We start from the raw sequence: 26,715 nt of genomic DNA, 5'->3' as shown, positions 1-26,715 counted from the left end.
GACCCGACGCGCTCCCCCCTTCCCCCCTAGATCTTACTAGCAAATTCACTTTTAAAAAGCAAATGCGTTTCCAGGGCTATTTTCGGCCGGGTGAGGCGTGTCCTGAAGCTGAATCAGACAGGAAGACGGGGAAGTTTGGGTCTTTAATTTTTTTTTTCCTTCCAAAGGAGAGGTGCGAGGTGGGTGAGCCAACTGCAGGCTGGCTTCTGAACCCACTCTCAGCTCGTGTACCGCCACAAGGATCCTACCCAGGTCCACGCAGAAACCCACCCGAGGGTCGCTGGAGTGCGCAGGACTGGTGACAGTGCTCATCAGGTCTGCTGTCGGGGAGGGTCAGGGTCTGCTTTCACACCTCGAGCCGCTTGGTCTCGGTGTGCGAGCCTCCAGTCTTGGGTCCGTGCACCCTCTTTCCCGGGCTCTCCACTTCCCAACTTTTCCTTCTCACATTTTAAACCTGTTTTTTTTTTTTTTTTAAATGTCTCCCCCACTCCTCTTACTGAGCCTTTTCCTCGCCTAGTTCTACATGAAGCAACCATCGAGTGATGGAGTTTTGATTGGCCGACCACCCATTTGTCTGTGGAGTGACCCAAACACAGCTCTACTCCTTGGGGGAGTCGGGGAGGAGACGATGACCCCTCCATTCCTGGACCAGAATGTCGAGGTAGCAGGATTCGAACCAAGGACTCCCCAGCTTGGGGCCGACCGCAGGATCACCTGGCTGGCTGGCACCCGCCAGGTGAGCTTTATTAGAATGTGTGCCTAGGTGGCAGGTTCCTGCAGAAATATGCCTATAAACACCCGACACCCTGCTGCACCTTACACCTACAGGCTTTGTACACTTTCCAACCGAAACTGCTACATGCAAGAGGGAGGGGGTGGGGGGGCACGTCCTGGAGGGACTAAAAAGTCCAGTAAACCTCGCGTTTGGTTCAAGTTTATCACGGATCCTACCCAGCAAGGGATCTCTCCACCGTCAGGGGTTAAGGAGAGGGAGGAGGAGACCTCTTATTCTTACTGCACCCCCTCCCAGCAGAGCACACTCGTGCTTCTTCTGCACACCCAAGTCCACATTCAAGAAAAATGGGTACATTGGCCCCTTCGGCGGTATGCCCTTTCCCGCGTGTTAGCTGGAGCACTTTTTATACAAACAAACAAACAAAGCCCGCAAAAACAAGGAATTAAGTTTTTTTTTTTTTTAAGCACGTGGTCAGAGTGGCGACCGAAAGAGAGAAGGCAGTTTCCAGTCCCAACCTCTCAGAGACACGCTGCCAACCTCCGCACCCTCTCACGCCGCACCCCACGTGCTGGGGACGGATTTGGTGCGAGGTTCACCTTCGGGAACCCTCGGAAGTCGGAGGGGGAGGTGGATGGGGGCGCTGAAGGAGAGAGCCTCTCAGGCGGGAAGTACTCTAACTTTCCAGTCTCCAGACGTTGGGGCCTCTGTTCCGAGACCCTCTCCTCCCCTCCTCCGCGGCCCTCCCCGCCGCAGGCCACCTCTCCCACCCCAGGATCCCCTCCCCGCTGGAATTTCACTGCAAAGCCAAGTGTGGGGGAGGGAAGAGGCGAGGGGCCCTCCGCTGGCTCTGGAGACGGGAGGACCTGCCACCCAGACTTTGTCCTCCGGGTGGGCGAGCCCTCGAAGACGACCACCCGCCTCTTCTCCGCCCCCGAGCTCCGGATGCCGCCTTCACTGGAGGGGCAGAGGAGACCCTGCAGGGCTGGCCTTCGAGGGATGTGGCGAGACTGGATGTCCTCCAAGTCCTCCATCGGGGTAGATGGATACCTCAGTACACCTATGTCGCCCCGTACTTGGCTCCCCTGTCCAGGAGCTCTGTCAGATCCGTTCCTCCGAGGTGGCCCTGGGGAAGTTTTTAGTCATTGCTTTGTGAGGTCTTAAATCATAAATTCACGTATCTGTCCGGGGTGTCACCATAAACCTTCTACTCGGGAAGCCTGTGATTTAAATCAACAGGTGATGGACAGTGCACACTAGCCAAGTGTCATCTTGGGCGCGGGACCGTTTCATTTTGCTTTTGGGTTTGTCAATGAGTTTTTTTTTTTCTTCCCGAAAGCTAATGGCTTCCACTGCAATTAGACATTTTCCTCGCCCGCCCCTTCCCTCCCCTTTCTTTACACACAGTAGATTGGATACTAATTCCCGCAGCCATTGATAAGGTCCGAGGCACCCGGGCCCCTCCGCAGCCCCAGCCCGCCCGGGTCCCGGCTCTCTCCGCCCTCCTCGGGCTTCCTTTTGATGTAGCGGGGAAGGCGTCCTACTTAAAAAAAAAAAAAAAAAGTAATCTGCCCGGTAACAATCAGCGCGCAGTAGCAGGAGCCCCAGAGCTATTGGCTATGCAAATAGAGGGAGGGGAGACGGCGCCCCAAACTCTTACTCACCCTTTTAAAGTGATATCCCCCTCCCCCCGCCCACCCCTTCCGCCCCACCCTCGTTTAAAGGGGCTGGCCGGGCCGGAGTTAATCGCTTGCACCTCGGCTTTATTGCCCCCTCCCCTCTTGCGTTCTCCCTTTCACCTCCCTTCCCCGGCCTTTCTGGAAGCCCACGGGTGCAGCTCCCCCAGCGCGCCACCCCCCAGCCTCCGCTAGCTGTAGGCGCCCCTGCTCGGGCCCCCGTTCTCAGGGTAGGAGGGACTCAGTGGCTCTCGTTGTGCCCAGAGAGCCGCAACCCACGCCATGCTATCTGCACGTGCCAGCGTGGCCGCCCTGCCGGGGGCCCTGAGTCCTTGCCCCTTCCTCCCCTAGAGGAATAAGCTGAAAAGCATGGTGGGAGGAGGAAGGAGGTGAGGAAGCGCCCCCCGTGTCCCCTCTACAAACAGCCTTGACCACAGGATGCGCCAGAGCACATGTCAGAGGCGACCCAAAGTCCGGGCTGACGAGTGAGGCGCGAGCCCCCGCGGGGTCTGAGATTGAGGGGTGCAGGACCCAGGAACCCCCGGGGGAAGGAAGGGTGGCCTCGCTGCGCACGGGGAGCCAAACCTAAACCCTCCCTCTTCCCCTCCCTGGCCCCTCCCGAGCCATTTCCTAGAAAGCTGTATCAGTGTGGCCACGCTAGGCGCAGACACCTAGGGCTGGCTCGTCAGCCCCTGCAGGGGCGAGGAAGCGGGTTTTTCCTGCGTGGCCGAGGGCCGTGGAGAACCAGCTGCTAGCCCTGCCCCCGGCCTGCGGCGGGCCCGAGCGGCTAGCCGCGTCGCCCAATGGCGCCCCCAAGAACACGAGGATTCCGCACGAGGGTCACAGTCTAACCAGGCCTGAGAAGCAGCCCCCTCCTTCCAGCACCCACCCTCTCCTCCTCTTCCTCTCCACAGACGTGGCTCTGGGCCGGGAAACAGCTCGAAAGTTATCAGGAGCCTAAGTTCAGGGGCGTTATAACATTTATCCCTGGGTATGCAAAGTTGCAATTTTCTCAAATCCGCCTTCTCTGATTCTCCAGTTAGGGGATCTACTTCTAAGTTGTCTGAGCTCATCCACATGTTCCCTCAGTCTACCTTCTACCGCTGGGTCGTGAATAGTGGGCAGTATTCCGATCACATTGCAAGCCGCCAAAGTTAGAGGGCAAACCCCCTCCCCATGGTATGGCTACAGAATGTAAGAAAGGATAGAGAATCAATAGGAATCGGTGGGTTTTGTGGGTTCCCCTATCCGGGGCCCCTAGCAGCGGGGCTGGATTGAGGGAGAGGGCCTCGGAGAACTGGGGGGGGGGGGGGCTGCGGGGGCGGGGGATCGTGTTTGAAGTTTGGTCGGGCCAGCTGCTGTGCGCCTTAATAACAAGAGGGAAAGGGGGGGTAGGAAAGGGAAAGAGGGAGGGAGAGATTGAAAAGAGGGGAGGGACGCCCGGGGAGAGGAGGAAAGGGGAGGAGGAACCGGAGAGGGGGAGGAGATCTAACTGCCCTGCCAGCTTGCGTCACTGCCTCGCCTCAGAGAGAGGGAGGAGAGCGAGCTGGGGAGAGCGAGGCAGTTCCGAGGGAAGGACCGGTGCGAGTCAGACCGCCCTTGAGGCTCTCTGCTCGCCCACCTTCCACTCTGCCTCCCCCCCACCCCTTCTCTTTCTCTCTCTCTTTCCCACTCTTTCCCTCTGAAATCTCGAATTTAGCCAAAGGAAGGAGGTAAGGGGAGCGCCCCCTCCCTCCTAAATCTAATAAAACTTTCACAGTTGGGACCGAGTAGTCTGTCGCCGGCTGGCCATGGAGCTGCTTTGCTGCGAGGTGGACCCGGTCCGCAGGGCTGTGCCGGACCGCAACCTGCTGGAAGACCGCGTCCTGCAGAACCTGTTGACCATCGAGGAGCGCTACCTCCCGCAGTGCTCCTATTTCAAGTGCGTGCAGAAGGACATCCAGCCGTACATGCGCAGGATGGTGGCCACCTGGATGCTAGAGGTAGGTGTGCTGGCGACGCTCTCAGAGAGAGGCAGTCCTACCAGCTTCACCCCCCCCGCACCCCCCCAGCACGCAGGGATCTTAAAACTGAGAGGGGACTACCCCTGCGCTGGCCTCCCTGCGCCCGTGCGCGAGGTGGCCCCGCACCCTTGGACGAGACGCAATTCTGCCCCTTGCTAGATTAACTGTGTGGGGGGGGAGAAAACGTGGGTGAGGCAACGATCGGGAGGGGGCATCCCGCTAACGTGTGTCTGCATGTGGCTTCCTCGTCCTCCCATCCCCATCCTGACCTGCTTTGGGGGACCGCTGCCTTCAGTAAGGCCCCTCAAGGGTGTAGGGACCTGAAAATCCACACCAACAGTGGAAGACAGACGCGCCCCCCCCCCCCTCACTCCGAGGCTGGGGCAATGCCACCCTGGCCTCGGGTCCCTTGCGTGTGTGGTCGGGACTCCGCGTTGGCAGTTTGGAGGGGGAGTAGGGAGGAGAGAATCAGGGAGTTCAGGAGAGCCCCGGAAGTCACACTGGGAAAACGTGCGTTTGGGGGGACTCTGAAAGAACCGCTGCTCTAGTCTCGCTCGCAATCTTTGCGGAGAGAGGAGGGTGCCCACGTATGCACAGCTCTGGACCTGCCGCGCTTTCGCCATGTTGCTTTGCAAACTCCAATTGCAAGGACTGGGAACATTCGCCGGCTCCCCCAAGCACCCCATGATCGTGGTCACCCTCTTTCTGGCCGTGCCCTCTCTCCCAGCCCCCAGATCACCAAGGTTACTTACAGTTTGACTGCTTCTTCAGCGCGCAGATTAGGGTGGGGTAGGAAGCGAGGGAGGAGGTGTGTGTAGAGCGGGCTAGGGGACACCCCCAGATGAGAGATCAGAGTCCCGCGTGCCTCCTGGAGAGGGGTTCCCCGATTCCCTCTCCCCCAGCTCCCAGCTGAGTACAGCCTTCTTAGCTACTGCCCTTGTGGGCCGCAGCCGGACACTCCGCAAGTTTCCGCACGGGGATCCAGAGCCCCTGGGGTGGAGATAACGACCTTAATGACACCCGAAACCTCTATTCCGGGGAGCCTGGAGCCTCTCTGGGGTTTTCAGGCCCAAAGGAAGTTTCTAGGCTTTCCCCTCGATTTTTAATAATTTTTTTTCGAAGCGGTCCCCCCTGCTCCGGCTCCAGCTGCGGCGGCTGCGGCGCGCTTCCTCCTCCTCCCTCCCCCTCTCTTCTCCACCCTCCCCCCCAACAGCGGCCCCTGGGCGGCCGAGACCACCCTGGACAATTTTTTCAATTGTCGGGAATGATAGAATAGGGTCTGGGGATCCGAATGAGACCAAGAAGTAGACCCTTGGAGCTTCCAGAATATTTTTATTGATTTTTTGAAAAGATGACGAAATCCAAAAAAGAGAGTGAGTGAGTTAGAGTGCGGAGAAGTGAGGAGGCAGAGGGAGCGGCAGGCGGCGGCTGCTCTGGGCTTTGCCTGGGGGCTTGGGGGGACTTTAGTTAACCACTTTTTTCAGCTCTGGGGGAACATCCGAGCCCCAAAGGCTCTTCGGATTTACCCCAGTGTTCTCACCTCTGTTCTATTTGCCCTTTCTATTCCCCTCCCCCTCTCCACAAAAAAATTTAAAAAAATTTTTTTTTTTTTTTTTGGTTGCCACGGTTTATACTTTTCTCTTCCTCTGTGTCTGATGCTACTTTTTCACTGTCGTCTCGGACCCTTTCCCACTCCGGTTGTAGGTCTGTGAGGAACAGAAGTGTGAAGAGGAAGTCTTTCCTTTGGCCATGAATTATCTGGACCGCTTCTTGGCCGGAGTCCCGACTCCTAAGACCCATCTTCAGCTCCTGGGCGCAGTGTGCATGTTCCTGGCCTCTAAGCTCAAAGAGACCATCCCGCTGACCGCGGAGAAGCTGTGCATTTACACCGATAACTCCGTGAAGCCCCAGGAGCTGCTGGTAATGCTGCTCTCCCTGCTCCTGACTCTGCCCTCCCCCAACCCCATCCACCAACCCCAGGTCCGTCTTGGGATTCAGAATTGCCCAGGACTACTGGACCCTTCACACTAACCAGGTGACTCAGTAGGAGATAGCTAGTCTTCTCATGTCAGGGAGTGAACAAAGCTCAAGACCTCATGGAAATTTGTGAGGATGAAATCCAGTTGAGAATTTGAGTGAGTGGTGGGGGTGGGGGTGGGGGTGGGGAGGTATAGACTATTTTAGTTAATGATTTTAATTAAGGTCTATATTTCCACTGAACCTTGAGAACACAGTCTGATTTCTCACACGCTACCTGTGTTGTGTCTCCTAAGAGCCTGGAGGTGTCGCAGGTAATGTCTTACAGATCAATAAAATCTCACAATATCAACATACACACAGTAGCTGATCACTAAGTGTCCATATATCAACTTTGACGCAAAGTCGTGGCCTTCTATTGGAGGGCTCTAAAGCATGAGTTCTTAGCTCCCGAAGGGACTGTGACTGATACAGTTCCCAGAGGGTCCTGTCTTGGCTCGGATTTTCTGCCAAAAAGGCTTTCCCCACCACCTATCTCTTTTTTTTTAAAAAATCCTCCTGCCCCTTCTTTTCACATTGCAGCCACACACCGAAGGTTCTGCGGCTCTGTTCTGCAGTTTCTGGGGCCCACCTTCAGTGGTTTGCACACCTTTCTCTTGCACTGGTAGAAGAGGACCACCCCCTCTGCCTACTCCCCTTTGCTGGCATGGCCCGGGCCTGCACAAAGTCTCCAAGGCTAAGAATGGCTTCTTGAACTGAGCCCTTTGTGAGGAGCCCTCCTTTCTGGGCTTGTGCTGCCACCTAGTGGCAGACATGTGCAAGGCTGGGGGAGGAATTGCCGAGAATGCAGAGGGGCCTGAATGACTTCACCTTTGAACCACTGCCAGATTTCAGCTGCTTCTGGTTTGAGCTGAGAGGCCCCTAAAGGTGCTTTCTTCTGGAAGATCTGCTGCTTTTAATAATGATGCCAGAGGACGAGTTTATGTTCACATTGCCCTAGAAGAAGGAAGGGCTGGGATTCAAGCCATCTCTGGTTTTTTCGTAGTTAAGCGGGTTTTTAATCCCAACTTTCTGCAAAAAGCCAGGGCAGACTTGAAAGCTTATGAATTAAAAAAAAAAAAAAAAAGATTAGAATTGGAGACCAGCTTGTTTTTCTCCCAAAACACATGAAAAAGAACCTTCCATGTGGCTGATGTACTGGAAGATTTGAGGTGTTTTTCAAGACATCCTAATATTTCCAGGACCAGTGATGCTAACTTTAAGTCTTTCCAAATAAATAAAGCATGCCAGCTTCCCACCTCCTAGCCAGAAGTCACAGGGTCTGGAAGAGCCTTCCTATGTCATGGATGAAGAGAGCTTGCTCCAGGACACACCATAGCTAGTTGGTGCTTTGTAGCCTGACCCTGAGCTTTGCAGATGGAGCCGGGTGAGCTGAAGAGTCAGGTCGTGGCCAGGCAATAGCTGCCTCTTGTGTTTCTGAAGAGGACTGGTTGGCAGGGACAGTTTCCTTTTGAACGAACCCCACGTTCGGGGGGCGGGGGGGGGGCACGGAAAAAGCAAAACAAAAACAAAAGAAACAAGGTCTTACATAATTCAAGCTCACCTGAAACCTCCATTCTGCTTCAGAGAGGTAGAATCCCAGGCACACACCCCTCAGGTGCACATTTTCTTGTGGTTTTATTTTATTTAGTCCAGTTCATTTGAACAGGATTTCCCCTATTTATTTCACAAAAGGAGAGACACAAGCCTGTTTACTAGTGGGACTGCAGGGAGAGACCCATAAAAGAGACGCTGCAGTGTCCCCGTTGCGTGGGCTGAAGGGGTTTTAGGACCCTGTTTCAGCACCCCCACCTTGCCTCAAATCACTGTCGGCCACATGGGGTTGCAAGTGACCACCTTGGGCCTCTTAGTCATGAAGACAAAGGCCAGGGAAGCTGTAGGGGAAAGCGCCAAGTGTCATATCCCCAAGACTTCTCCATGCTGTGTCAAAGGGGAAAGTGTCAGCAGCAGAGAGGAAAAGACTTCCTCTCACAAGTAGAGGCCAGCTAATTGGCTGCCAATGAGTTGGGCCAAGGAAGCTTATTTTGTTCCTAATCTGCAAGTAACATTTTTTTTTTCACGAGAACTAAAGAGACTATTAGTCCTATGATAGAGACATATCCAATAAATTATTGCCACAGTGCCACCGTGACCCTGACTAGATCTTGCTATCGGTCCAACTTTCTGGGTGGGCAAGCATCAGCATTTGTGGACATCAGGGTCCTGTGGGTAGGGTTGGGAAGAAAACTGAAGAAAGTCGGGTCTTGGCAATGGTTACCTGGCCTCTCATTATCTCCAGTGGAGCCTGACATTTTCATCACAAGAAGAGCCTGTCAGCGACTGCAAAGCATGAAGGGCATGGTGACAAATGAGTCGTCCCCCCCCCCCCCCCCAGGATCGTGATCCGACAGCTGAGCCTTAATGAGCATCATTAAAGCTGGTCTGGACCGCAGCCCCTAGCCCAGACCTGGAGTCAGCCTATGGATGTTTAGTACTCTGCCCTCTTCCTCCCGCCCTTTGCAGGAGTGGGAACTGGTGGTGTTGGGCAAGCTGAAGTGGAACCTGGCTGCAGTCACCCCTCACGACTTCATTGAGCACATCCTGCGCAAGCTCCCCCAGCAGAAGGAGAAGCTGTCTCTGATCCGCAAGCATGCGCAGACCTTCATCGCTCTGTGTGCTACCGGTGAGAGGGAGTTCAGGGGCTCACACTAGGGGCAGCAGGAAGTCCTCCAACTCCCGCTGCTTCGGGTGTCCTGGGCAAGTGGGCCTGAGTTAGCCGGTCTGGGCTTTCAGTTCTGACTGGATCCCTCTTTATCAGAACTCGAATATTTTCTTCCCCTGCTTCACTCATAAATGCTTTATGGGGACAGGTGTGGTCAGGGGAAAGAAAGCAGTGCCTGCTAAAATATTGTTTATGATGTCTAAAGTGCTCTTTGAAGATTATATATACTGCTCACTGGTTGTGTTCAGATCTTTAATCTTTTGAGGAAAAGGACAGCTTGGAGATAAGCCTGAGAGGGAACGTAAGGAAGGTGGGGCACATATAGGTTAAAGGAACACGACAAGATGAATCCGCGGCCGCCCTGATATGAGGGAAAGAATTCCTTTTCACTAATTCACTTATTGCCTTCTGGTTGCTCCCTCGGCTGATGAGGGAGTAAACCTTTTGAGCAAAGATTGGTTTTCCAAGCTCTGGAAAAGATTTTGATACGTAGCTGTTACTGGCCCACACCTGGGTAGAAGCCACTGAAGTGTGGTTCTCAATCTGTGGGTCTCAGCCCCCACAGGGGTCACTTCTCAGATGCCCTGCATGTCAGACATTTACATTACGATTCATAACAGTAGCTAAATTGCACTTATGAAGTAGCAACAAAGTAGTTTTAAGGTTGGGGGGTCACCACAACATGAGGAACTGTCTTAAAGGGCCGCAGCATTAGGGAGGTTGAGAACCCTGCTCTAGGAGCTTGGGAGTCCAGGGGAGATGTGTCAGGAGTTCGTCTCCTCAGGGTCAGAAGGTAAAGAATAACCATGAGTAGGGTGCAGCTCAGTTCACCTGGGGTTCCTGAACTGTGGAGGTGTGATAGGGAGTCGGGGTGGAGTATAACATTTTAATCCTTGTAGCTGGTTGTGTACTGAACAATAGGGCCTGTGCTTTGTTGGAAGTTAAAAGGTCAGACAGACTTTGTTACTTATCACTGAGTGACCTTGCATAGGCTGTTTCACCTCTCTGGAGTTCAACTCCATCTGCAAAACAAGCTTTTGGATACATCATTTCTCTAGCCTCTGCAGAGTGCATAGGAAAACTAAAACCCACAGCGAGACATGCCCCGTGCTTTATAAGGCGCATGCACAGTATGAATTGTGAAAGTACTCCAACAATAGTGAGCCCCGTCTGAGACTTGAACTTCGTCACTTAAGGGTGGATACGGCTTTTCCTGCTACTAGACACGGGCTCCGACTGGCTTGTGTGTGGGATTCTACCTCCCACTTTGAGGTGTGTGTGTGTGTGTGTGTGTGTGTGTGTGTGTGTGTGTGTGTGTGTGTGCATGTTTCCTGCTGCTGGTTTAGTCCAGCCCTTGGGGACCTGCATCAGCCCTCATGGCACATGTGTCCCAGCTCCTTTGAGGAGATACCTATCCTTCCAGCAGCTGGGGGTTGGGGGCGTGCACACGGAAGCCTCGTCTTGGCTCCCCTTTGGATCTCAGTCCTCCTCTGCTCCCTGCTCTTCTCCTGCCGACTGGCCTGGGCTCTAGGGGTCAGCCTCACATTGACTGGCTCTTTTCTCACCCAGGAACTCAGTCCCTATCCTCTCTTGTGATGATTCAGTGTGTGTGTGTGTGTGTGTGTGTGTGTGTGTGTGTGTGTGTGTCAACCTCTTCTCTCTGGCCCTAGGACAGCACAGCTGACCCACACACACACACCTAAATTCTCCCCACCCACCCAGCTGCCAATGGCCACAGTCCTACTTTGACCTTGACTAACAGGTCTTTGGGCCGGAGAGTGTCCACCACTTCTTTCTCCCTGATCTTGCTCTGGGGTGAGGGGGTGATAGGTGGGATTACCCAGGCTCCGATAGATTCTCCCAATCCTGTATAGACCACAGGCCCTTTCTCTATTCTTGGGGATCCCATCCCCCACTCTTGGCTGTCTTGTCCAGATCCTTGGGGCAGCTGCCAACTTTGGGGCCAAAATGGGGAGCCTGGGATTCAGGGACTGAGGACAGAGGTCCACTGGGAGGTGGAGGCAGTCAGGAAGACTGCCTTTTGGGGGCCTCAGCCTGGCCTCGGCTTTAGCCAAGAAGTGGGAAGGAAAGGGGAGAGTGTACCTCCAGTCAGGTCAGAGCTGTGTGCCAAGTACCAAGCCTGAGGCGCAGACCTGGTGAAAGTGAAGAAGAGAACCACAAGCCTCTTGGGTGTGGAGAGGGTAGGCCTGACCACAGGGTCCTCCTCTCTCCCCTGGTCTGCACTTGGACCCCTGCTGGTGGTGGTGGGGGTGGAGGGCAGCAAGCAGGCCGGCAGTCGGCTGGACAGCCTAAACCCCAAGGCCTGCTGCTCTTGAGTGACAGAGCTTCAGGGAGCCACGATCTAGTGCACCCAAGAAACGGCAGGACCCTCAAATAGCAGACGCCGAGTGACTCAAGGACCAAAGACAGAGGAGGCGCCTGCCCCTCAGCCACAGCTCCCGAGTGCATGCCCAGTACCTCATAGACTCACTCTAGCTCCAGTCCTGGAGCTGAGGAAGCGCCTGCAGCCAGGGTCTTGGGGGTTCACCATGGCACAGGAAGGGGGCAGTCCTGAGGAGATGGTAGGTAGCCAGCCCTGGGGCGATGTTGCTAGTGTATGGGAAAAGCCAGTTGTGAAACAACTGCTGGCAGTTGCCCTAAGGGATGTCCTAAGCGTATGTGTGTGTGAAAGGGGAAGAGAGCGTGGGCAGTCCAGGGGCCGAGGGAGGGAAGAGTGACTGGCCAGCAGCAGTCTGCCTTCATGGGGCTCTGGGTTAAGGTTGGTGGCAAGGCAGAGAGGTGCCTTCCTCCCCTGTTCAGCGTACAGTGGCTTCTGGGAGAGAGGCGGCCTGAGACTACCTGGTTGTTGCTCTCCCAGCTGGTCTTGGTGGAGGAGCCTGAGGCGTGAGAGGTTTTCATAACTCCAGCTCCTGCCCAGAACGTGTGGCTTCAGGGAAGGCAGAAGTGGCCTCCGCAGCAGGGGCAAGAAGGCCCCCCTGAAATGACCAGGATCTCTCTTGGGCACCAGCAACCTTAACATGCTTAGCATGTAACATCAGTGGCGTTGAGTTTAAACTTGGTACCGGTACCCCAGATTCCCTGCAGCCGCTTCTTTTGGCGCTGGGAGCCCACCTGTGGCTGCTGTACCCAACTGCCTGTGCTAACCACACCTCCACCCCAGGGCTTTCGCCTAGGCTTCACCCAGTCTTCTCTTAAGGGCGTCTGTTGATTTCCAGCCCCAAGTTGTAGCCAGACTGTGGTGGCCCTGAAAAGTCTGGGGACTTGACTTTTGTTCTAGAATGCAATCCAAGCCTCTCTGGTAGCCAGGAAGGAAGAGTGAACCCCACATATCCACCCGGGGGCCTCTGAACTGCCCCCAGAGGGCAGTCATGGGGCCAAAAGGAGGAAGTAGCGTGTTGAACTGGAGTTCTGTGAGTGATACTGGTTATCTCACATCCCGTAAGATGAATGGGTGCTTTTCTCCTCCCACACAAGCTAACCCCTCAGTAGCAAACAGTTACTGCCCTTGCGCCGTAAGGACAGGTTGTGCAGAATCCTTTCTGGGGGTGGCAGATGAGCGTGTGCCGAATGACATCACTGGCCAATGAGCACCCTGGGTCTGAACTTGCACCACCCTCGCTACAGGTTAAGGAAGAGGAAGAAGCAGAGAAAACTGACAGTTTTTCTGGGTTTCCTCCGCCTCAACAATCAACGCCGCTCCCCCTAGTGGTGAGTGAAAGTAGAGCAGCCCCTGGGAGGCTTTGTGAGTCGGCACTGCTCAGGCTCCTACTTTGACTCAGCGTCAAGCTCTGAGCAGGACCACACACAGCCTCCCAGATTTAGACTCCACTAGCGTAGAACAGTCTGGCCAGTGAAATCTCATCAAAAAGTGCCGATTCCTCGTTGCTGGATACGGAGTGCTTCTCCGGGTCCTTGCTTAGATTCGGGAGCCACTCCAGACCCCCAGCTGCTTCTGCGGCATCCTTGGGATCTGGGGCCACGGTCTCCGGCTGACACTGTGGAGGTGGGGCCCGTGGAGTTGGGCTTCTGATGAAGAGCCCCGCTTTTGTGTTCCCCTTCACTGTGTGGGAGGTAACTCAGGGTTGTTCGAAACCCAGACTGGATCGGAGTACAGAGGCGTCCCAAGTCAGAGGTCCAACACCCTAGTGAGTGACACTGAACGAATCACCTGACACCTTAAGATTTCCATTCACCTGGTATGTGTCCTTGGCCTGCACCCACCAGGAGGGAGTGAGGAGGCCAGGCCTGGGGCTCCTCACACGGGCCTTGCTCCTGGGCTCTAGGTGAACGACATCAGAATAAATGTGGACTGCATGGCAGAGATAACTACTGACTCAGCAGCTGACTAGGCAGTCCCAGGGGGGAGAGCAGTGGAGGGTGAGGATTAGGATCGAGAGTGACTGACATCTGTCATTTGTGGTTTACCGGGAGCCAGGTTCCATACCTGGGTTAACAGCATAGGCTATTACCGTCAGTCCTCAGAATAGCACTGTGAAGAAGCTAAATTCACACTTAAACTTTCTTTCTCTTTTTCAAGACAGGGTTTCTCTGAGCAACAGCCCTGGCTGTTCTGGAACTGGCTCTGTAGACCAGGCAGGCTTTGAACTCAGAATTCTACCTGCTTCTGCCTCCCGAGTGCTGGGATGAAAGGTGTGTGCCAGCACTTTGCCAAGCAAATCACTAACCCTTCTTAGGTCAGAAAAGTTTCTCTTGAAGATATCCGTGTAGTGTATGTGAAGCCAAGCGTAAGATACCATACTGGTGCCGGGCGGTGGTGGCGCACGCCTTTAATCCCAGCACTTGGGAGGCAGAGCCAGACAGATCTCTGTGAGTTCCAGGCCAGCCTGATCTACAGAGTGAGATCCAGCAAAGCTACACAGAGAAACCCTGTCTCAACAACCCCCCCCCCAAAAAAAAGAAAAGAAAAAGAAAAAGAAAGACACCATACTGGGATGTATTGCTGTGTAATAAATTGGCTACCTGGCCATATGAAACTGCTGCTTCTTGGGAACACCTGTTTTACCACAGTGTGGGGTATGGGGGTGACTAGTCATGCATGTTGGAGCACGGCATAAAGAGTCAGTCAGACTCTGCCCAAGGAGGACTCCCCTCAGTACTTTATTAGGGAAAGAGAAAAGGTAGAACCTTCCCTCATAAAGGTCTTGTACCTGTACCCCAGGTCAGGCCATATATCCCCTCCGGCTCCACATGCTAACCTTGAATTGGTTTTGTTAGCGATGTGGCTGCGAAGTTCTACAGGGATGATGCACATGCCTCCTGATCTGGAGCCTGGGCACAAGAAAAGGAACCTTGGGGACAATTCCCTGCCCTGTCACTGCCAGGTGCTCCCACCCAGGGCCTCTATGGGCCCAGGGCCATGGGCTGACTGCCTCTTCTGTACTATGAATGTCACAGAGGGGAGCTAACAAGGTTATTGGACAGAGAAACAGTCTCCTGTGGCCCATACGGGAGAGACCTACAGCAGAGCAAGAGGCAAGGAGGTTGGCTTCGTCACACCAGCTAAGCAGATAGAGAAGACACAGGCAGGACTTGGCGGCCAGCGGGAATTGGGTGAAACCCCATAATATATGGGCCTCAAGGTGAAAATTGTGAATGGAAGAAAGCCAAGGAGAGAGACAGACAGACGGCCAGGCCTACCCAGTGTTCCTGGGATTGAGCCCAGGTGGGAGGGGACGCGTGCATGGTTCGCTGATTCGTATAGAGTGTCTAAGAACAGTGGGGATTCAATGCGGAGGCACCGTGTTCTCTGTTGAAAAAGCCTCCCAGTGCCACGCTGCTGCAGGAGGGCTTTGCGTTGGGAGAAGGGAAGCGTCTAGGTTGCTCTGAGCATTCATGTTCAGCCCAGTAGTCCCCCATGATCTGAAGTGGGACTCATCTGTCCCTCTGTGCTCTGCCTTCCGTCCCCACTGGATGTCTTAGTGTCCTTGCTACAACTGGTGATCATACACTGGAAAGTGGGCCCCATTTCACAACTGCTACTAGACTGAGTGATGACACTGTTACCTCTTTAGTTTGTGAGCCCAAGGCAGGGGCAAGGACAAGTTACAATTCTCAGGTGTCCTTCCACCCACAAGGTCATCTTCCATGGTCGATATGCATGTTAAACAGACATCACGTTCATGTTCAGTGCATGCATGTTAGCAGTTGGCAGGTCCAGCAGTTAATGGATCATAGTCAGGAAGCCCCTTAGAGAATCACTCAGTAGGAACTAAGTTTAGGGTCCCAAGCTGCCACTCCTACTTAAGGTGAATAACAGTATGATTGGAATGCAAATGTTAGTCTTTGGTATTTGAGTAAGTTCTGTCCTCTATCCTAATGCTCTGAAGATCCTTAACATATGGTTAGAAGTTGAGAATTAAGGGAATTTGGGCCTAATCACCTCATCTCCTACATTACTGCTTCTGTATTTAGTTTACATGCACACACATGTGAGCATGCACTCATACACACACACATGCGTGTGCGCACACACACACACACTTAGAAGTGTTTTGCCTGCATGTATGTATGTGTACTATGCACATGCCTGGGGCCTGTGGAAGTCAGAAGAGGACATCAGATCCCTTGGGACTGGAGATGCAGACAGTTCGTGTGGATGCTGAAATCGAACTTGAGTCTTCTGTGGGAGCAATAAGTTGAGTCAACTCTCCAGCCCCTCTGTAGTATTTTTTTACACTTAGCCAGAGACTAGGGCAAGGTCCTGTTGGGAATATCATTCTTCACAAAAGTCCTCATGATTGTCTATCTTCTTGTGCTTTGCCCTCCCTCCTTCAAACGTCAAAAGCCTGTAGTTATCCCACCTGCAGGGTAGAGGGAGTACTGACCTGTATATGCCTCCTTGACTCTGTTCCACCACCTCCCGGGGAAGATGCCACATTTTATTCACCTCACTGACCAGGCCAGAGCAAAGAACATGGTACCTGGCATGTATTGACTTCTTGAACGATTGTGGGAGCATAGACTCCCCAGGATGTGGAGCCTTTGGTGACTTGCTGTGTGCACTCAGATAAGTGACCTTGCTCTCTTGCCTTGGTGTCCCTTTTAAGATTGAGAATACCCGTAGTTGGCAAAAGAGCTTCCTGTGGCAGGAGTCAAGGGAGAGAGTGGCTGTGGAGCCAGGGATTCTAGGCCAGTGGCCTCACGCCTTCTGATTTGCGAGCATCTGCAGGCTGGCAAGCTCGGGCCCCATTTGGCTTCTGTGATTAACTTTCAGCCTCTTGTTCTTTCCAGACTTCAAGTTTGCCATGTACCCACCATCGATGATCGCAACCGGAAGTGTGGGAGCAGCCATCTGTGGGCTTCAGCAGGATGAAGAAGCAAACACACTCACGTGTGATGCACTGACCGAACTGCTGGCCAAGATCACCCACACTGATGTGGTAGGTACCCACCACCTTGCCTGAAACCCGATGTCTCTCCTCAAGTCCCGGGAAAGATGGTTGGTTTATGATGGTGGGCCAAAGGTTTTGTGGGTTTTTTTTTTCTTTTCTTTTCTTCTTGGTGTTTGTCTCTGAAGATCAGCGTTTAAGGTGGCGTAAGCGCTAGCAGAGTGACGCCTCCCCATCAAGGTGTGTGTGTGTGACTGAGGATTGGGCTGTGGGCATGCCAGGCCACCACTCTACCACTGAGTCACATCATCATCTCTTCTCTAACTTTCATTGAGAGACAGTCTCACAAAGTTGCCCAGGCTGGCCTTGAACTTGTGATCCTCCTCCCTCTGCCTCCCTGGTCTCCTCGATTGTAGGTGTGCCCCACTGACTACCTCCTGCTTCCTCTTGTGGGTGTGAAAGCCTGTGTGTGCCTTAAAATACAGGCGGACCTCAGCAGACGGATGGGAGGGGGAGGGCCGTTGACTGGTTTTCCTCCGTGGTGTGGGGTTCATGTCCATTTATGTACACGTTGTCGGGCCTCTGCTCTGCCGTGGAGAGCCTCCAGTTCGGCTACTCCCCTCTGAGGAGGTGAAGCTCAAAGAGGACAGCTAAAGCCGGGCCGTGGCCGCAGAGGAGAGAGCGCATTCGAGATGTGGCCCCCTGTGCTTGCTGTCCAGCCTTCCACCATCCTGTCTCTGCCTTTGCTCTTGATCAAAGCGGTGACGGATGACCAGGCACACAAAGATCAAGTACGACACAAATTCAGGCAACTATTATTAGCTTTAGACTTTTTCCATTCTCTATGGACGGCCCCAAGTCTGCTGCTGGCTGCCAGAATCCAGAGCTCTTAAACAGGAGAGGTTTTGAGATGGACCAGGATTCCATAAGGTCCTGGTTTCAGTGCCTAGGACATAATAGAGAGGGCTCCGTCTGGGATGGCTCGCAGAGCCCAGATAGACAGTCCCCTGCGTTTCCCCCAGGCAGCCGAGAGGGTAGAGGAGGCAACCTGGAGGTAAGACAGGTAGTCGTGGAGCTGGGCCCTCACGCCTCTGAGCTCTGACTCCACCCTGGAGACTGTTCACTGCTGGGGCTCCCGGGAACTTGGTATTTGCAAAAGGCATTTGGTCGAAAGGCCGGGCAGAGAGAAGAGTATTGTTGGCTCTCAGGTCCTGGCGCTTCACCATGGAGAGGCTCAGGAATTAGAGTGCCCTGTGAAGGAATTTGCTGGGTTCAAGGGTCGTGTCATGTGATACACAGGCCTGTGGCTGGTGTCTCCCCAGGGTACGCTGAGCAGCGGCTGTTTAAACACAGGGAGCTCAAGGCCATCCATCAACTTACCTGTATTGGGCCTTGACCACTAGCTCAGAGAGGTGGCAGCCTTGAAGAGCTTGATAGAACTAAGCCTAGGCTCTTCTCTGAACCAGCTTTCAGATGGGCTCTGTTAAATGTCGGTGCCAAACTGTCTGCTTTTCAGAAAGGGTTCCAAAATATAGATTGCAAAGCTCTCTGTCTCTGACCCCAGCACAGTGTGAAGAATACCTTTCTAATTCTCCAAGAGAGGTGTGTGTGTGTGTGTGTGTGTGTGTGTGTATATGTGTGTGTGTGTGTGTGTAGGGGCTCACCCCTTCCTTTCCTCTTCCTAATGTCTCCTGTGAAGGTTCCCTTCATAGATAGGATGCTAGCCAATTGCAAACAAGTCTTTCTTCAACTTCTGAACTCACACAGACAATGCCTACAACAGTGGTTTCACCCTCAGATGTCACTGCATTTTCAACATGATTTGCCTCCCTCTCTCTTGCCCCACTCCTTACTGTTACATATGGACAGAAACTGCTCGTAGGGGCTACCACTAAGACTCTCTGTCTGTGCCCTGATTTATGTGACTGCACACCAATTTGTCATTTCATACTGGAGATGCCACCTTCCCCTCTCAGAAAGCATGCAGCTAGTCAAGAAGTCCAAGTCTGTGTGTGTGTGTAAAACACATGCCACAACTCGCGTGTGGAGGCCAAAGAACAACCTGCTTTGGTAGTTGGCTCTTCTTCCACCATGTGGGTCCTGGGCATTGAACTTGGGGTCACCAAGCTTGGTGATAAGCACCTTTACCCACTGAGCCATCTCATTGACCCTGGCACTTTGTTTCTGCAAGGGACCTGTGTTTTGTCTTAATTTGGGGGTACAGGTCCATGCTTGATGCTCACAGTAGGCCCAAGAACAGACCTTGCAGTATTCAGATCCAAGCGTGGACATAGGAACTAACGAGATCCACCTCACCTGTCCAGGTAAATGGCTGGTGCCTCAGTAAGTTCCATGTGTACCACTGACCCCTGAAGCTCACTCATCTGCTTCCCAGAAGTGTTTTCAGTGGAAAGGCAGCTTCCCAGGTGCTGAATGCCCTTCCCCCCATCAGCATGTGCTCTCTGAAGAGCTGAATTCCAGAGTGAAGGTCGATAAGACTGCCATTTGGAATGCACTGGTGTTCGGAGGGAGAATTCTGCTTTCATGACCTCTGTTCACCATTTTGTGAATGAAGAAGTGGTGTGCTTGGATCACTCCTCCCCATTCATTTCTGGAAGCACTTAGAAATGCCCAGTTGTTGCAGACTGCTGCATTAGAAAGTAGAAATGGGCAAGGCCTGGTCCCTAGGCACCATGCTAGAAGCTGGAACAGGCAGATGGAGCATAGAAAATCACTTGGTGATTAACAAGAAATGTAAAGTAAGGGCTGGAAATGATTCAGTCGTTAAGAGCACTGGCTGCTCTTCCAGAGCACCAGAATTTGATTCCCAGCTCCCACGTGACAGCTCAGAACAGTCCGTAACTCACACATGTGGTGCACAGACACATAGGCAGGCAAAACTCCGATCCACATAAAATAGATAAATTCAGTTTAAAAAAAGGAAAGTAAACCATGGAGCATCCTCACAAGATCTTGGATTAACAAATGCTAGCATGTTCCAAACCTTAAATGAGGCAGGGCACTTCTTTAAATGACGGAACTCATGAGGCCGATTGTAATTTGAGCTGAATAACATTTGTAAAACATGTCCTTGGACTAGAGAAGCAAAATGTCATATGACCATGTGATGGGATATTGTGGATCCCTTCAAAAGTAACATCAGCCTGGGTTTAAGCTTAAAAACACTGTGCTAAGTAAAATAAGCCAGACACAGGTCGTATATGAAGAAGCTGGAGAGGTCAAATTGACAGAAACAAAAAGAGTAACTGAGGTTCCCAGGACCTGGGATGAGGAAAGAAAGGGGAGTCAATGGTAAATGCATATAGAGCTTCAGATTGGAGATGCAACATCCTGGGCATCACACACAGTATGGATGTGTATAGCACTAAAATACACTAGAAGTGATTGATTTTATGTCATAATACTTTATCTAGATATATGGATATATATGGGTGTATATATATATACATATGTGAATATAAACACATATACATTATATATACATATATGGACACACACACATGCACGTGCACATTATGTGTACAAATACATATGAAACATCCGGGACTACCCCTGTGAAATGCCAGCAGGTGTATTGGACTGTCCCATGGATAAGTTAAACCAACACCCAGGACCACATTTACCCCTTGTGACAGATAGCTGACCAGAGTTCCTGAGTCCACCTTGTTCTTTGCAGTCCGTTCAGACCTATCATGTTCTGCTCTCACTGTAAGTGGCAACTCACGGATGGCCTGAGGTCAAGGTTGAAAGTAGGTCCTCTTGACTCATCCGCCACCTCTGGACTACATTCCACAGCTCACTGGCAGCAGATAGCTGGGATTGCGGCCCCCACTCAGCTCTGAGAAAATGGGTCTTTGTTTTTCCATCTTGTTGCCAAAATAAACCGGACCGCTCCATCCCAAAGAGAAATCCGAGTGAGAAGCCTGACAGACAGTTTTACAGGGAGAGACGTCTCAGAGGGTGGTGTATTTTCGGTACTTTTTACTTCCAGCTACAAGTTAAGAGTTGCTAAAAACAGACCCTAGCCAGGGGGGCAGGCTCGCTCTCAGGGAACTTCTACCTACCCAGGCTTCCGTTGCCAAGGGTGAGTCTGAGAGCAGTCCCTGGAGAATCGGGTTCCTTTTCCGTCCCCTCCACAGTGTGATCATGCTTTGGTCCAGCGTTTACCTCACTGTTCAGTTGACTCTGAGGTCTCTTGAATACGACCCAACTAGACTTGGCTTTTTATCCCAAGCCTCTGGCAGTCATGGGGTAGTGAGGCTGGGGAAAGGGAGGGAAGGAAGGAGGAAGGAAAGAAGGACAAAGGACAAGCAGATGGGTTTCAAGTGTCTCTCGTTCATTCAGGACTTTTGGAAAGATTTACCATCTATCCAGATCTACCTGTCTGTCTGTATGTATGTATGTAATTAAACGTTAGTTAACATGTCGGAAGATTTATCTTAGTGCAAGCCATTTAATCTTCACTCTCAGTCACACACTTAACGAAGTATAGAGTGGAATTTAGGGCTGGTGTGAGGCTCAGTGGTAGGATGCTTGCCTAACATGGGCAAGGCTCTGGGTTCAATCTCTAACATTTCCTAAAAGGAAAAAAAAAATTGAATTGAGGCTTCCATGTTCTAAAGATATGAGGAAGTTTCTAGAAGATATTTAATAGAACAAATACAGGCTCTAGTCGCACAGCCAGCTCTACCTGGGTTACATCAGAACTCCTTGCCATGTTTTCAAGAACTGCCCAGAGTAAATTCTAGAATTTAGGGTTGTCTTGACATTTTATGATACTGCTTGTAAATGTAAAACAAATAACTTCAGTGCAAACGGATCGTTTGGGGCCCCAGGTTTCCTGTGGGGTCCCTGGCATCTCTTCTGTTCCCCCTTAGCTCGAAACTTGGTGTTTTCTCAAGCCGTCTCTGTGACCCATGTCCTCTTCAGTGGGCTTCATAGGGTCAGGAATTCTGGGAAGCATGGTTGGAAGGCGGGCTGAGGGCGGGGGAGGTGGGCTAGAGCTGGGGGCAGCCTGCCTCCCTCCCCCCCCCCCCCCCCCCCCGTTTCTTGTCAGCCTCATTTGGTATGCAAGGAAACGGGCCAAACAGCCTGCGAAGAAAGGAAGAATGAGATAGTTTCCTAAGTTGTCTCTGCCTGAGTTGGCCGCGGGTCTGGGGCTCATTCAGCCCTTTGTTCCCCTGTTGAGTGCAGTGCGTGTGTAGTGACAAAGGATTGATGCAGTAACACTGAGGGCTAATGGTTGGAGTTCCGTGGGCCCATTCATGGAGGCGGTGGAGGGTGCAGGGCAGGGAGCTCGAGCCAGCAAGTGGAGGAAGTCGGGGGCCGAGTAACGAGCTGGAGATCACAGCCGCTGCTGTCAGGGCTGTGAAGATGGGGGGCCGGGGCAGAGCAGGGAGGGGGCCGTCATCAGAGGAGTTGGAGGGGTGCCCGACCTCCAGCGCAGTGGAGTGCCACCTGTCCGGCTGACAGACTAGCATTATAGCTTTCCTTTTAATCAGCTTAATTTGGGGCATCTTAACACAATGCCTGCTGCTTTGGGAGGCTGCCGCAAAGCCGAGGTCCTGGAGTTGCCGCTTGTCACAGGGATGTAGCATCTTTTCATCAGGGGCCTTGTTGTCATCACCCCTACACATGCTCGCACACGCACACTCGGCCTGGGTCTTCCTTTCTGGAGACTCTCTGTCCATTATGCCCTTCCTTGTATCCCGAAAGAAGCAGGGCCATTGGAAAGAGAGAGTTCTCAAATTGGCGACTAGTGTGGATTTTCCTGCCGTCATTCAGGGACAAGCCACACCATTCCCCAGCTCCAGTTCCCAGTTTGGTCTCTGTAGGCCTCTTACAGCTCCACATTTGCTGATACTCTGATGATGTATTAAGATATCATTTGTGAGTCCTGTCCCTTTGGAATTGCCCTGAACTCCACACTTCTCTCCTGCCGCCTCCTGGCACAAGCTGTGTGGCTGGGTTGGAGGCGGGGCTCCTCTGTCTTTCTAAGTCACCCCCTACCCCGACCCCTGCAGCTAATAATCTGCTTATTGTAGATCCTGACTCCCCTGCAATGGTGTCCTCTTTGCTTCCCGCCAGCTCATAGGAAGTTCACTTGCCCTGTGAGGCCCAAGAAGGGCTCCTACAAAGAAGGGGAGGGAAGATCTTCCTATACTAGGACTGTTGACGTTGGAAGGGCACAGTGCAGATTTCTCCACCTGCAGGAAGTGGTGCATTCTCCATGGTTTCTGCAGGGCAGGCTCTTGCCTTTGAGATTTTCACCTGCCTGAGCCAGGACTGAGGGACCCTAGTTAAAAGTAGAAATGATAGCGGACAACTTGGGGGGAAGTGGAAACTGATGGCTAGTCGAGCAGAGACCTCAGATGGGGGGAGCGGTCTACGGTGTGAGCAGCAGGTGGAGTTCCAGCTGTCCTTCCTAGGTTAACCACATTAGTCCTTGTTCTCTTCTCCAAGTGAGAGGGATCAAAGGTCAGGGGTCACCTAGTCGGTAATGATTTGGTTTTCAATTAACATTGGAAAGGAGAGTGTACATTTTGTATGAAAATCTTTGGATCTTCATCCATTGCTTAGAATAGTCTGAGAGCCTGCCCTTGGCTGAAAGGTGTGTCACATCACACTGGAATCATTTTGAGCCCTTGGCTCTGAAAGTCCTGTAGAAGTGACTGCCAGATGTCCTGTCTTCCCTGTAGGGGTTTCTCTACAGGGTTTTAAAGGGTTGTCCCTTTAAAGTCTCAGGCAGCTAGATGGCAAGGCTTAGTAGGAAGAGTTGGGGAAACTGCCCATCCTAAAGCCAAGTCCTTAAGCTCTCTGCAGGCTGATCTCCGCGGAGGACCATCTGGTGTGATTCAGACACTGGCACCATGGAGATGTACATTGGTCATAATGATAGGGTAGATGTGCCAACCCAGATGATCTTACCCACAGATCAGGATGATCCTCGGCATATGAGTTCCTCATTTGGCATTGTTGAAATTGGCTTGGTGACTGGGTGCTGGGCCACACTTTCTCTAGGACCAGACCTGTGGCACATCCTTGTCTTAAATAATTGCTGATCCATACCTTCCTTTAAAGAAATCTAAGATGGGCATGTTTGTGTGCCTGCGGTCTCAGCTCCTCAGAAGGCCGAGGTAGGAGGATCTCTTGATTATAGCCAGCCTGAGAAACATCCAATCTCAAAGTCCAAAGGATTTTTTTCAGATTCCAGGGCAGATAGAGCCATTACCACACACACATAGTAAACAGTGATTATTTATTGATCTGCTGCTTAGCAGTTCATTTTTACAGATGGAGAAACAGAGATTGGAATTGACTAACGGAGCGATGCCCCGCCAGTATGGAGTGAGCAGCAAACTCCACCCTCCTTTTTCCCATCATGCTCAGGTTCCAGGGACATTTCACCTCTGACCTTTGCTCTTAGTCTGCTGTCGCTCCTCATCTTCAAGCTATAGTTTGAAATGTGGAGCAGATGAGAGATAGGAAAGAAAAAAATGGATGGAGGTGGGAGGGAATGGAAACTTCGCTCCTTGTTAGCTAATGCCAACTTTATTTTAGGTCTTTGGAAAATAAAGATAATGCCTTTGTGCTTGGAAAAATAGCAGCCTCTAGGTGGTGAGATTTGCACAGTGAAATAAACAGAGGGGAAGTGTGTATTAAGCTGTGGGCAGGCAGGGGAGCCTCCGGTTAGCACAGTTTCTATACGCAGAGACTGCTTCGTAGCGCAGGGAGGCAGAGCCAAGAGGCTAAGGGGGAAAATCCCTACTAGGAGCAGTTTTCTTAGCTTGTCCCCCGCTCCCCCAAGCTTCTAGCTTGAGCCATAGTCCCATCCCAGTGACAGCATGACTTGCCCTCACATTCCATGTCTCCCAGCTAATAGAAGCTTCTGCCTGGGGCAGCTCGCTCTGGACTTTCCCTACCAAATATAGACTAATAAAGGCAACAGTGCAAATTCTTGCTTATTCCCAAATTGGACAAGCTCAAGCGTCCTGAGGTTTGTAAACATTCTGCATTGTGTTTTTGTGAAAAGAGTTCAAGGGTGGTAAATGAGCAGAAAATGCAGAGATTTTTAGTTTCTGAACACTTTAAACGGTTAGGCATCCCCCCTTGTTACCTATTCATTGGTTGTTGGCTTGGTTAACAGTGTGGCACCTTGTAGGAACCAAGTCCTTCTGTGCCACCTCCAACCTTTCCCAAACAGAAAACCTCCACATGGCCCCTTGATGTCCAGGCAAGGGCTTTTTTTTTCCTTAAAGCTGGATCACTTTCTGGTCCATATGTTTTAGAATAAGAATGCCTGGGTTTCAGCTGAAATGTCAGCTCCTATTGGCTCAATCTGGGATGGACTTCTAGCTCGTTGCCAGATGGTGCTGATGCTGCTGGCTCATGTACCCCACTTCATGTACTGAGCTTCCATGGCATTTGAGAACATCTCTCCTCTCCTTCATATTTACTTCTACAGAAAGATGAGTACAGGGTGATGTGAGTTGGGTTGTGTCTGTCTCTGGGAGACGTTTTGTTGCAAGTGCGTATGCTAATAGCTCCCGTCTGGACCGCCCTCCTCCAGGATTGTCTCAAAGCCTGCCAGGAGCAAATCGAGGCTGTGCTGCTGAACAGCCTGCAGCAGTTCCGTCAAGAGCAGCACAATGGATCCAAGTCCGTGGAAGATCTGGACCAAGCCACCACGCCTACAGATGTTCGGGATGTTGACCTGTGAGGATGCCGTGCGGGGCCTGCAAGAGAGAGGCGTGTTTTGTCATCTGCTCGCTCCTTCTCTCTCTCTAGTTACGTTTTGTTCTTTGTGTTTTAGGATGAAACTTAAAAAAAAAAAATTCTGCCCCCACCTAGATCATATTTAAAGATCTTTTAGAAGTGAGAGGAAAAGGCCCTATAATTGAAATGCATGTGGTGCCTGCTCAGAGTACAGCGAAGTACCCTTGTATATGCACACAGCTGTTGTTTGATGTAAAAGTCATAGTCAGATGCTTACAGGAAAACTCGCAGACTAGCTCGAGATTATGTACACCTGCAATATGGGAACAAATTAGAGGAGACTGTCTTTTGTGCTTGTGAACTAGTGCATATGCCCCTTTTCGTAGAATTGCAAGGAGTTGTGGATGCCAAAAAGGCATGATTAGATTGCAATGCAGTGAACCCAAGAAGGAATCAGAAGCAAGCAGGGACATGCTGGAGAGGTTGTACAGAACTACCTGTCCACATGACTGAACCATTTTGGATGTAAGAAGCGCCTTGACGCCTCACCACGTGTTACCAAGACTTAGCATGGCGAGGTCTCTACGTTGCATATTCTCACTGTATACAGTAGCTGCTATCTAAGGGATATGTCTTTTGCCAGTTGGACACAGGCGATTGGTTCCTAAGTCTCATATTTGGTGAGTTTGTGCTTCTTCCTCCAAACATGGTTCACTATCGATGTATCCTACTGTTACCTAATGGAGGGAATTAGCTATGGGCCATGACCAGAATTCATCTAAATGGGGGCAGATGGAGACCACAAGCAGAATCCGAAACTAAGCTTTCCTATGTAACAGAAGAGGCCGAGGTGATCTTTAATCCCTTATTAGGAAAAAACGACAACTTAGCTTCTGGTGCTGACTGGCATGTCTGGTCCACAGTTTGATGCTGTTATAAACCATTCCATTAGAAAAGCACTTTGAAAAATTGTTCCGGGGTGGGGTGGGGTGGGATGGGGGTGGGGTAGATGGGATGGTTTATGCAATGTTGAATACTCCTTCCTTCTTTGCCCCTCCCCTTCCGGTTACTGTTCATTTCTGGAGTCTGATGTTCTGGTACCTGGCTCTGGTGTCCCTACCAGGACTAAGAGATCCTTCTGCTGACATTCCCATCCCAGCCTAAAAACAAAGGTCTAAACCATTCTGATGGCGTAGAAGGATTGATCCCCGTCTGTATTTTTCTACTTTGAACATGGAAAAACATCAGGGTGTGGCATTTTATTCCCTTTTCCATTTTTCTGTTTGTTTGTTAATTTTACCGCCAAGTTATAGTATTCATTGTACTTGAATTTTTCCTCTCCCACTTCTTTGAGGCAGTCAGTAAACAGAAGTTGGAGCCACAGCCGTTGATTGACAGGTAATGAAGCTATTTGTTAGAATACTTGCCTTTTTTTTTTTTTTTTTTTTTAAGAAAAGAT

General features: G+C 51.7%; 1 protein-coding gene across 1 annotated transcript; it reads left to right on the top strand.

The window, feature by feature from the left end:
• Nucleotides 1-3,934: 3,934 nt before the first annotated feature.
• Ccnd2 (cyclin D2) lies at nt 3,935-26,715 on the top strand. Its single transcript, XM_006987872.4, has 5 exons — nt 3,935-4,391; nt 6,117-6,332; nt 8,952-9,111; nt 16,423-16,571; nt 25,111-26,715. The coding sequence occupies exons 1-5, from the start codon at nt 4,200-4,202 to the stop codon at nt 25,258-25,260; spliced, it is 867 nt and encodes a 288-aa protein (XP_006987934.1). The 5' UTR covers nt 3,935-4,199; the 3' UTR covers nt 25,261-26,715.

Source organism: Peromyscus maniculatus, chromosome 3 (assembly GCF_049852395.1).
Source record: "Peromyscus maniculatus bairdii isolate BWxNUB_F1_BW_parent chromosome 3, HU_Pman_BW_mat_3.1, whole genome shotgun sequence".
NCBI classification, from domain to species: Eukaryota; Metazoa; Chordata; class Mammalia; order Rodentia; family Cricetidae; genus Peromyscus; species Peromyscus maniculatus.
This window is presented reverse-complemented; position numbering and strand designations above follow the sequence as displayed.